Below are 12,678 nucleotides of genomic sequence, written 5' to 3'. Positions count from 1 at the left end.
TGTCACCTGGTACAACAGACACGAGGATCTTTTAAAGAGAGTAGCAGAAATTCATGCTCCGCTTGCCCTGTATGCATTGACTTTGTGCGTTCGTAGTTTTCAACAATTATTGTGAGCTACGTTGTTGTTATGTGCTGAACACTGTGTCCATAACACAGCGTTCACCCATTTCCGACGACTTGTGACCTATCTCAGTACATTCCGTTGTGGAAACACTATCATCTGTTTGAATAAGACGGAAAATTTCAGTTTGGCGCAAAGGGTTTGAGACATTCTCTCTCTCTCTCTCTCTCTCTCTCTCTCTATCTATCTATCTATCTATCTATCTATGTACATATATGTACTTACTGTAGTCAAAGCTTGGTGTCACTTTACAGTTTTTACTCCACTCAGTGCCTTCCCTTAACTCATAATACATAAATGCCTCACAGTGTGTCCTATCAACCGACCTCTTCTTTTACTCCAGCTGTTCCACATTTTTTTTTTCTCTTCATTTCGTTTTAGTCCCTCGTCATTAGTTATTCGACCCATTTAACTAATCTTCAGCATTCTTCTATGGCATCATAGTTCTCCAGTTTCTATTACCTTCAACATCTGCACTGTTTATCGTCTACGTTTCGAGTTTAAATTTATGTTAGACATCGATACACTTACCTATTTTCTGTTTCTGAAAAACACTTTTCTCGCTATTGCCAGCATGAATTTCGTATCCTCTCTACATCGGGAATTATCAGTTATTTTGCTGCCGAAACAGACAAACCCATCGACTTCGTTAGTGTCTCATTTCCTAACATACTATTTATCGCTATCAACTAATTTTATTTGACTTTCTTCTACTGCTCTTGTTTTCCTTTTGTTGATGTTCATGTTATAAGCTTTATTTATCATATTATCCATCCCGTTCATATGATCTTACAGGTTTCTGACTCAACTTCAGAGTCATCGGAAAACTGTGTAGGTTATATTTTTTCTCTTTGACCTGCCAACTCTTTCCAAATTTGTCCATAGTATTCTTTATTGGTAGCTCAATTTATAGATCAAATGATATCAGGTGAAGGCTACCACCCTATCTTAATCCATTCTCAACTACCATTTCCATATCATGTCCTTTGACTCTTACAATTGCAGGCTTGATTCTGTAAAAGTTTTAGACAGGCTTTCTCTCTATGTATTTTATTCTTGGTAGACCATTGGCCCATTGAATACCCCTCTAGTGTTACGGAATTCATGTAGCCAGAAACAACAGACTGTATTATGTTTGCAGGAGGTCTCTACGTCTCTAGGTCTTATGTTCCCAGGCGGCCTGTACTGCAACTGGACGTGGGACCTGGTGCTGTGCTGGCCCCCCACCAGGGCGGGCACCACGGCCAAGCAGCGCTGTCCCAGCTTCAACGGACTCGACCAGACCAGTGAGTACCAGTCCATCATCGTAAAACAGTGTTATTGTGGTCATTTTTCTCACGACACTTGGTATCCTAGCCCCAAATGGAAAAAATGATCATGGCAGATTAAGTAAAGCCTAATGTTAATGTAAACACAATTGTCCCGTCCTTTATTGACTCACTCCGACTGACGCACATCGAACACATGCCATCTTCAAAGATTTGTACAATAACAAGGATAAAGTATCAAGAAACAGTTACGTTGGAAAACCACATTAACATTCACAAGTTTAAACAGACCCTCAACCCAAATCGATATAGTGTACCTTCCTACATTTACGAATACCAAGGCCAGACGTATCCAAAATTAATAGGACGAACAGAATCTAGCAAGAAGACAAACGTGTAAGCCAGTTAGCTCGGCAGAGCACTCGACAGGAAAACCCATGTGTGACCAAGATCCACGCGTCTTAACCATGTGTATCACCAAGGGTGATCTATTACCGGTTTCATTTTATTTCATTCTGTGTTCATCATAATCAAAGGTATTATCAAGAGCACTCAAGGGATGTGTGATAAGACCGCTTTTTTCTGTATATACGTAAACGATTTAGCAGATTGGGTAACCAATATCTACGACAGTAGTGTCCAGGGAAGTGGGATCGTTGAGTAGCTCCTGGTGGATACAGGATGACATGGACTACATTTACATTTGATGTGAGGAATGACAGCTCCCTCTAAATGTGGAAACAATGTCGAATCAGTGCAGATGGGTAGGAAAATACCCTGCCGCAAAAAAAGAACAAAAAATGGTACAGCCTTTTAGAGATTTCCAATTCACTCTAGATTTACTGTCGCAACAGTGCATCTGGATTACATAAGGCGACTACATTTACAGACTGCTGTATCTCACACGAAGAGATGCTTGATAAGTGATAATAAGACACAGGTAAACAAGAACAGAGATTTATTATGAGGGCTGTTCGGAAAGTGAGATCCGATCGGTCGCGAAATGGAAATCACTGAAAAAATAAAAAAATGTTTTACTTCCAACTATTTTTCTACATAGACACCGCTTTGAGTGAGACATTTACCATAGCACTGTACCATCTTTACAATACCCTCGTCACAGAAGGTAGCCACCTGTGTTTGCTACCAGAATTTTACGTTTATCTGCAGCTTGTTGTCTGTGTCAAAATGTTGTCTTCATACCCAGCGGTCCATGTGAGCAGAAAGGGAGCCGAGTCTGGGCTGTATGGTGGGTGACGAAACGCTTCCCATCGAAACCGCTGCAGGAGCCATCTCATTGTCTCTTCAGTATGCGGCCGAGGCTTGTCATGTAGGAGGATATGCATGGCAGTTACGTTATGTCGGCTGCATGAAATCAGGCGAAATCTCCCACAGGCAATCATACTTTCCGGCTCACACGGTTCTTTAGGCATCTTTATGTGCTCGCTGTACGATCAGAATTGAAACGAGAGACGTGATGCGATCAGTGACCATACTAGAGGCTCGGTCCAACACATCTATGTGAAGCTTCATTTATTTTGACCGTGGTTTCCATTTAGCGATCGATCGGACCATACTTTCTGAACAGCATCCGTACAACCAAACTGGACAGATTTAATAACAAAGGAAAAATCTTCTGAATCAAAAATGATACAACCCAGTTACACACTAACAGACATATGCCTGGAATACATAGTGTAGAAACATAGTGGGGTGTGAAGACTGTGGCTGGCCGGTGTGGCACAGCGGTTGTAGGGGCTTCAGTCCGGAACCTCGCTGCTGCTACGGTCGCAGGTTCGAATCCTGCCTCGGTCATGGATGTGTATGATGTCCTTTGGTTGGTTAGGTTTAAGTAGTTCTGAGTTCTAGGGGACTGATGACCTCAGGTGTTAAGTCCCATACTGCTCAGAGTCATTTTTGTGAAGACTATAGCACTGATAGCCCCTAACAACGGAGGCTGTGGGTTCAGCGTAGGTGACCCACAGATACCTCTCGGGATATCGCTGGAAAGTCGTATGTTCTGCTACAGTGTCTTCCGAACGGGCTCTGACTGAAGGGCTGCTAACAGCTAGGGCGTGGACTGCAGATGTGTTGGCTCGAGCCATCCTAAACGGCAGATGCGTGGAGGAATGATTGCCGATCCAGTTCCGCATGTGTGACACGGTGGAGAAAATAGGTCGCTGGCACGGAGGACCTCTGATGGGGCTTGACCTTCCGTCTGTCGTCCTTGCTGAGATCGAAGCAGTCCGGAAAGGCAACGCCTTATGTATATGCAACCCCGTGATGCTTAGGTGCCTGAGGAGTTGCTGATCCCTGTTGGCAAACGGGGGGGAACGTGACACAGGTCAGTAGCACAAGCGGTTCTGAGATACCTAGTATCGACCATTGCTGAAACACCCGTATTAGTACATGATGCACTCTCCGCAGGTAGCAATACAAGCACTGACTCTGGCATCTAGTAGATCACACGAATGGCGAATACAGTCCTGGGATACGTTACGCCTCATCTGGTCGACGTGTTCACGTAGTTCTGTAAGAGTTGTTGGTTGACCAGTCCCACGAGTCACCCCTATATAAGGGGTAGACGTAGATGGCGCTCTGGTAGCTATGTCTTTATGCAATCTGTGCGCGACCGACATTGAAACCATTATAAGTACATCTGCCATCTCCCAGATGGCAAATGCCGTTATCGGATCGAAATCGACGTCGTCATTCTACATGTACTAATTTCTTTTCCGGGAGTGTATAACACTACAATATTCACATCTATTAGTGTATTGTTTCACACTGTCACTACGATTAAATAACTGAGCGTAACATGGCAAAGCAACGTGAAGTAAAATGAGCACACGTGGTCGGTTTGAAGAAATGGCAAATGATCGACTTTTATTTATTTGGAGAATTCTAGGAAGGTGTGGATAACCTGTAAAGGAGACTGCGTGCACAAAGCTTGTGTGACCCATTCTTGAGTACCACCCGAGTGTTTGACCTCGAAATGAATTCAGAAATGTGAAGCTAAATTTGTTACTAATAGGTTCGATCAACATGCGAATGTTAATGGAATACTTTGTGACCATGAACTGGCATTCCTGAAAGATAGAAGACATTGTTTTAGTGGATCACTCTTTGGAAAGTTTAGACGACCAGCGTTGGTGACAAATTACAGAGCGAGTCTACCGCCTGTAAGGTAGTCCTCGAATAAGGACCGCTAAGACGAGAGAAATCGGGGCTCGTACGGAGATGTATTGGCAGTCGGTTTCCCCTCGTTCCATAGAAGGGGGAAAGAAAAGGCTAGCAGTGGTAAAAGGTACCCTCTGCCGTTCGACATATGGTCGCTAGAGGTGTATGCCTGTTAATGGAAACGCACAAATGGTTATTATATGTGTATTGTGTACTGGTTTTTGTACTACAAGTATTTTGTTTAAAATATGTACAATCAAATTTTGTAATCTCGTCTGAAACGTCCCCTTAGAACAATTGTACACGACTGTGCTTAAACTGACACATAATATTTTTAGCGCAACGCAATCTGACTTTCAAAAATCCCTACAAAAGAATGGCCCTGACTAACATAAACCTATACGTTTCACAAATCACTTACCTCACCAAAAATCTTCGTTACTCGAACTACTGGAATACGGCGAGCGCCACTACTGCCAGCTAAATAAAAGATTCAAACTACTGAAGGCACTAACTACTGATAGGCATAGTTAGCAATTGAAAGATGTTAATAGAGAACAAACAATGTATTTACCTTAACAGTCATAATATATATTTTAGTTCATGTCATCCAGTGTTACAAATTTCAAAACTCCGCCATCTCTCTCCCCATATCCACCACTGCTGGCGGCTCACCTCCAACTGCGCAACGCTGCGCGCTGTTCACATCCAGCTGCCGCTGGCCAACACTACAATGGCAGACAACAATGCAAACTAGCCACAGACTGCACACAGCACAGCCAGTGATTTTCATACAGAGCGCTACGTAACGTTGCCAATAAGAAAACATAAACAGCCTACTTACACGTCATATTATGATTATAGTATACATTTCACGACAGAACGCATGAGAGTACACATAAGATCACAGAACTTGTGGGACTACATATAAGGTATATGGACTTAATGTAGTAGTTATTGCATTAGCGGTATTACTATATTAATCTACTTTGTAAGGCTTTGGAATGCATGCCCTGTGAGCACGTCAAGAATATAAAGATTTAGTCATTATTTTAATTTTACTTCTGAGAGTTGAACACCAACTTCTGGCGAAGAAAACTGTTTGCCATTTGAGCACTACGTGCCTTTCAGCTTGCACTTATGATTGTCGTCAGTAACCGTGGCGAAGTAACTTGTATGGATTAGAGTTCAGGATATGTTTGAACTTACGCATGGTCATATGCTTTGCCTGCTTAGTTGTCACCAGCAACTTTATTCTTCTAGATTTATAGTTTTTTGAAGACTGACACTGTCAGGAACACGCTAAGAGAAGTATCTACGTGAAATAAATTTGCGGTCAGGACAAGAAAAAGCTATTATCTCTCGCCACAGGCAATGCAGTGACTTGCGCCCCTCACTTAGCGATTCAGAGCAGCGGCGTTTGCGTAGAGCTGTAAGTGGTAACAGACAAGACAGCTCTGCGTGAAATAACTGCAGAAATCAATGTGGGACGTACGGCGAACGTAAACGTTAGAGCAGTGCAGGAAAAATGTGGGCTATGGCAGTAGACGACCAACTCGATTTCCTGTGCTAACACCACGGCATCGCCTGCAGCCTCTCTCCTGGGCACATGACCATATCGGTTGGACCCTCCCTCCCTCCCTCTCTCTCTCTCTCTCTCTCTCTCTCTCTCTCTCTCTCTCTCTCTCTCTCTCTCTCTTCTTTTTTTCTTTTGAGTCACCACTCTTCAGACTCTTCCTCTCCTGAGCCAACCTCCTCATCTCAGAGCAGCATTTGCAACTTACGTCCTCAATTATTTGCAGCATGTATTCAGCCTCTGTCTTCCTCTACAGTTTTTGCCCTGTACAGCTCCCTCTAGTACCATAGAAGTCAATCCCTCATATCTTAACAGATGTTCTATCTTCCAGTCCCCTCTTCTTGTCAGTGTTCCATATAGTCCTTTCTTCTCCGATTCTGTCTGTGCAGAACCTCCTCATTCCTTACCTTATCAGTCCACAATAATTTACAACATTCTTCTGTAGCACCGCACCTCACATGCTTCGATTCTCTTATGTTTCAGTTCTCACAGTCCATATTTTACTTGTATACAATGCTGTGCACCAAACGTACATTATCAGAAATTTATTCCTTTATTCCTCAGATTGAGGCCTACGTTTTATACTAGTAGACATCTCTTGGATAGGAATGGCTTTTTGCCTGCGCTAGTGTTCTTTTGATGTCCTGCTTATTCAGTCCGTCATTGGTTATTTTAGTATCTAGGTAGCAGAATTCCTTAACTTCATGACCATCAGTCCGTTGTTAAGTTTCTCGCTGTTCTCATTTCTGCTACTTCTCACTACTTTCGCTTTTCTTCGCCTTTCAGTACGTATTTTGTACTCATTAGACTGTCATTCCATTCAGCAGATCACGTAATTCTTTCTCGCTTTCACTCAGGATAGCAATGTCATCAGCGAATCGTATCATTTATATCCTTTCAGCTTGAATTTTAATCCGACTCACGAATCTTTCTTTAATTTCCATCATAACTTTTTCGATGTATTGATTGAACAGTAGGGGTGAAAGTCGACATCCCTGCCTTACACCGTTTTTAATCCCAACGCTCTGTTCTCGGTCGTCCACTCTTATTATTCTCTCTCGGCTCTAGCACGTATTGTATATTACCCGTCTCACCCTACAGTTTACCCTTATTTTTTTCAGAATTTCGACCATCAAGCGCCATTTTACATTGCCGAACACTTTTTACAGGTCTTCAAGTCCTATGAGCGTATCTTGATTTTTCCTTAGTCTTGTTGCCTTTATTAACCGCAACGGCAGAATTATCTCTCAGGTGCCTTTACCTTTGCTAAAGAGAAACTGATTGTCATATAACACATACTCGATTTTATTTTCCGTTCTTCCGTTCTCCCTGCACTTCTATTTATTTCTTTCCTCGGCCACTTGTATTCCTGAATTCCACTGACCAATTTTATACTTCCTTCTTCCACCTATCAACTGAAGTATTTCCAGAATGAGATTTTCACTCTGCAGTGGAGTGTGCGCTGATATGAAACTTCCTGGAAAATTAAAACTGTGTACCGGACCGAGACTCGAACTCGGAAACTTTGCCTTTGGCGGGCAAGTGCTCTACTGTCTGAGCTACCCAAGCACGACTCACGCCCCGTCCTCACAGCTTCACTTCTGCCAGTACCTCGTCTCCTACCTTCCAAACCTCACAGAAGCTCTCCTGCAAACCATTGCCGATATAGCACTTCTGGAAGTAAGATTATGCGGAGACACGCCTTAGCCAGAGCCACAAAGTTTTATTCTGCCAGAAAGTTTCGTATCAGCACAAACTCCGATGCACAGTGAAAATCTCCTTCTGGAAATATCCCCCAGGCTGTGGCTAAGCCATGTCTCCGCAAATCCTTCCTTCCAGGAGTCTATGTCGGTAAGGTTCGTAAGATAGCTTCTGTGAGGTTTGGGAGGTAGGAGACGAGATACTGCCAGAAGTAAAGATGTGACGACTGGGTGGGAGTCGTGCTTGGATAACTCAGACGGTACAGGACTTCCCCGCAAAAGGCAAAGGTTCCGTGTTCGAGACTAGGTCCGACACACAGTTTTAATCTGCCACGAAGTTTTAACTGAAGTAATTCTTCTGTTACCCATGGTTTCTTCGCATTTACCTTCTTCGTACCTCCATTTATCTTTCCAACTTCTGTTCTTGCTCTTTTTAGAGATGTAAATTGCTCTTGCTTCCTTATTGCTGTATCTATAAGCCTAGGCCTAGAAAACATCAAGCGTATCTCATCATTCCTCAGTACATCCGTATCCCACTTCTTTGCATATTGATTCCTCGAGACTAATCTCTTAGACTCCACCCTACTCTTCATCACCACTTCATTGTCATCTAAGTCTATATCTGCACGCGGGTACACCTTACAGTCCGGTATCTGATTTCGGAATTTCTGTCTGCCCGCGATGTAATCTAACTGAAATCTTCCCGTATCACGTGGTCTTTTCCATGTATATCTCCTCCCCTTGTGATTCTTGAACAAATTATTCGCTATTACATGCTGAAATTTATTGCAGAATTCCATTAGTCTTTCTCCTCTCTCATTCGTTGTCCGAAGCCCATATTCTCCTCTAACCATTACTTCTACTCCTTCCCCTACAACTGAATTCCAGTTCGCCATGACTATTAGATTTTCATATTGCTTTGCGTACTGTATCACCCTTTCAACATCGTCATATGCTCCCTCTATCTCTTAATCTTCGGCTTGCCATTTTGGCATGTATACCTGAACTATCGTTGTCGTGTTGGTTTGCTATCGATTCTGATGAGAGAAATCCTATCACTGCACTGTTCAAAGAAACACACTCTCACCTTGCTGTTTATAACATATCCTACACTAATTATAACATTTACTACTACTGTTGACATTACACTGTACTCATAGTGCCAGAAATGCTTTTCTTCTTTCCATTTGACTTCACTGACCCATAATATACCTATACTGCGCCTTTGCATTTCCGTTTACGGATTTTCTAGCTTTCCTAACACATTCAAGCGTCTGACACATCCACGCCCCGACTCGTAGAACGTTATCCTTTCGATGGTTATTCAAGATAATCACCTCGCCTCGGCAGTCCCCTCTCAGACATCCGAATTGGGGACTATTCCGGAAACATTTTCCATTGGAGAAACTCTTTCGATTACAGGCGACATGTCCTGCGGATGCATGTTATGTGTCTTTAAAGCAGTGGTTTCCATTGCATTCTGTACTCTCATCCCGTTGATCATTGCTGCATTTTCCACCTTTAGGGGCAGTTTCCCCCACAAGGACGAAAGAGTGCCCTGAACCTCTAACCTTCCATCCTTTCCCCGCCATTTTTGACAAGGCCGTTGGCCGAATGAGGGTGACTTCTTACGCCGCCAATGCTGATTATTAATCAAAATTGAATCGGTTTCGCTTTTCGTACCCGATACCGAGGACATTTTTTACTAATCAAAGACGTTCATCTATACCACGGGTAGTTTGATTAGAGACGGCTGGAAAACCGTGGGCAGGTCTGATGAGTTCCGATTACCGACTTCAGTTGGTAAGAGCTGATGGCAGGGTTAGAGTGTGGTTGAGACTCCACGAAGCTGTGGACCCAAGTTGTCAAGAAGGCACTTTTCGTGTTGCTGATGGCTCCATAATGGTATGGGCTGTGTTTACATGGTACGGACTGAGTCCTCTAGTTCAGCTGACAGACTGGAGGGGCTTGTGTTTGGCTACCTGGACACCGTTTACACCCATTAGTGGTTTCATATTCCCAAACAACGGTGGAATTTATATGGATGACAATGCACCTTGTCACTGGGCCACAATTGCTTACGGTTGGTTTGAAGAACACTGTGGACAGTTCGAGCGAATAATCCAGCCACTCAGATCGCCCGACATGAATCCCATGGAACATTTGTATGGGAGAAACTAGAGGTCAGTTTGTGCACAAAATCCTACACTGGCAACACTTCCGCAATTATGGACGGCTACAGAGGCAGCATAGCTGAATATTGGTGGTGGTGGTGGTGGTGGTGGTGGTGGTTAGTGTTTAACGTCCCGTCGACAACGAGCTGAATATTGCTGCAGGAGACGTACAACGACTTGCTGTGTCGATGACACATCGTGTTGCTGCATTAACCCGGACAGAAGGAGGTTCGACACGATATTAGGAGGTATTCCATGACTACTGTCACTTTTGTGTCATGTTTATGCAGGGGAGATGTAGTCTGTGATAGGAAAAGGGGACTGTCAAGGGGAGGTGACCATGAGAAAAGATTGAATAACCAACGAAACGATAACGTTCTACGAGCCGGGGAGTGGAATGTCAGAAGCTTGAACGTGTTAGGGAAGCTAGAAAATCTGAAAAGAGAAATGCAAAGAATGAGTAGGAGTCAGTGACGTGAAGTGGAAAGAAGACAAAGATATCTCGTCAGATGAGATAGGGTAATATGAACAGCAGCATAAAATGGTATAACGGGAGTAGTATTCGTTATGAATGGTAAATGAGAGCAGTGAACAGTTCTGTGGTCTATTCGACAGCAGACCAACGCCGTTAATGATAGGTCAGGTATACATGCCGAGGTTGCAAGCAGATGAAGAGACAGAGGAAGTAGTATTCTGAATCGGTAATTCAATGTGTATAAGATATGAATATCTAATAATCATGGGGAATGGAACGCGGTTGTATAGGAAGGAACAGAAGAACAGAAGAATGGGTTACGCGAGAACATAAATTTGGCAGTAGGAATGAGAGCGAAGGAATACTATTGGAAGATTCCAGTTCGACTACATCATGGTTAGAGATGTATTTGGAACTCAGATATTGGTTTGTAATGTGTACCGAGAAGCAGATATTGACTCAGATCATAATTTAATAATAACGGACAGCAGATCGTAATTTAAGAGAATCATCCGGAAGAACCAGTGTGGAGGAAGTGGGACACAGAATTACTGAGAACTCATGAGACGCTATTGAAATTCGGTAAGGATGTGGATACTGCGCTAGGGAATACCAGAGTAGGCAGTTTAGTTGAAGAGGATAGGTTATCTGTAAAAAGGTGAATCACAAATGTTGGACAGACAGGCATAGGTACGAGGGAGGTAATTGAGGGGTAACTTGGGTAAGAAAAGAAGTACTTCAACTGATCGAGAGTTGAAGGAAGTACAAAAATGTTCAGGGAAAGACAGGAATACAGAAATACAAGTCACTTAGGACTGAAATAAATAGGAAGTGCAGGGAAGCTACAATGGCTGTAGGAAAAATGTGAAGGAATCAGAAAAGAAATGATCGTCGGAAGGACTGATGCAGCATACAAAGAAGTCAAAACAGCTTTGGGTGAAATCAAAGGAAAGGGCGGTAGCATTAAGAGTGAAACAGTAAGTCCGCCGTTAAATACAGATGGGAGAGCAGGTAGCTGAAAACAGTATACTGAAGGTCTCTATGGGGAGCTGGACTTGTCTGACGACGTGACAGAAGAAGAAGTTTAGGTCGTCATCGAGGACATAGGCCTTTCAGTATTAGAGTCTTAAACTCTGGAAGACGTCAGTTCAAATAAGGCAGAAGAAACAGATAACATTCCATTTGAATTCCTAAAAAGCACTGCGGTAGTTGGCAACCAAACGGCTATCAAAGTAGATGAGCAAAATATATGAAACTGGGTCATAATATCAGACCTTCGGAGAAATTTCGTACACACCATTGCGAAGACAGCAAGTGCCGAAAAGCGCAGCAACTACCGGACAATAAGCTTAACAGCTCTTGCGTCCAAGCTGCTTTAATAATACGCAGAATAATGGAAAATAAAATTATACATCTGTTAGATGATGATCAGTTGGTCCTTAGGAAAGGTAAAGGCACCAGAGTGGTAGTTCTGACGTTGCTGTTGGTAATGTAAGCAACACCGAAGACAAATTAAGAAACGAAGATGCTTTCGAAAATGGAGCAAGATGTTCGAAATTCTGAGAAACATTGGCATTACCTATAGGGAATGACAGATAATATACAGTATGTGTTAGACCGAAGAAAGGACATTAAGATTAGGTCACCATGAGCGAAGTGTTCAGATTAATAAGGGTGTAAGACAGTAATGCAGCTTTTCACTTCTACTGTTCAATGTATGCATCGAAGAAGGAATGACGGAAATGAAATAAATGTTCAAGGGCGGGATTAAAATTAAGGGTGAAAGAATTCAAGTGATAAGCTTAGCTGATGACACTGCCATCCTCAGTGCCAGTAAAGAAGAATTACATGATCTGTTGAACGGAATGAACATACTAATGATTACAGAATATGGGCTGAGAGTAAATCGGAATTAGACCCAATTACTCTGCTGCAGAAGAAATGAGAACAACAAGAAGAAAACGAAGTGAAGGAATTCTGCGGCCTTGCTGGCAGGTTAACAAATGGCAGACGATTCAAGAAGGACAGAAGAAGCGGATTAGTATAGGAAAATAGGACGTTCCTGGCTAAGAGAAGTGTATTGTTATCTAACATAAGCCTAAATTTCACGAAGAAATTTCTGAGAACGGAGCACAGCCCTGTAAGGTAGTGAAACATGGACTGTGGGAAAACCGGAAAAGAA

The 12,678-nt window shown here is 42.9% G+C and overlaps 1 protein-coding gene across 1 annotated transcript in view; it reads left to right on the top strand.

The window, feature by feature from the left end:
- Positions 1 to 12,678, top strand: part of LOC126150417 (PDF receptor-like) — a 435,326-nt gene that overhangs the window by 149,105 nt on the left and 273,543 nt on the right. Inside the window, exon 2 of the mRNA XM_049915876.1 lies at positions 1,299 to 1,409. Coding sequence (XP_049771833.1) covers positions 1,299 to 1,409 — 111 coding nt within the window. The remainder of the gene's footprint in view (positions 1 to 1,298; positions 1,410 to 12,678) is intronic.

The sequence above is a fragment of the Schistocerca cancellata genome, chromosome 2 (assembly GCF_023864275.1).
Source record: "Schistocerca cancellata isolate TAMUIC-IGC-003103 chromosome 2, iqSchCanc2.1, whole genome shotgun sequence".
Taxonomy (NCBI): domain Eukaryota; kingdom Metazoa; phylum Arthropoda; class Insecta; order Orthoptera; family Acrididae; genus Schistocerca; species Schistocerca cancellata.
The sequence above is the reverse complement of the archived record's forward strand: the minus strand, read 5'-3'. Positions and strand labels throughout refer to the sequence as shown.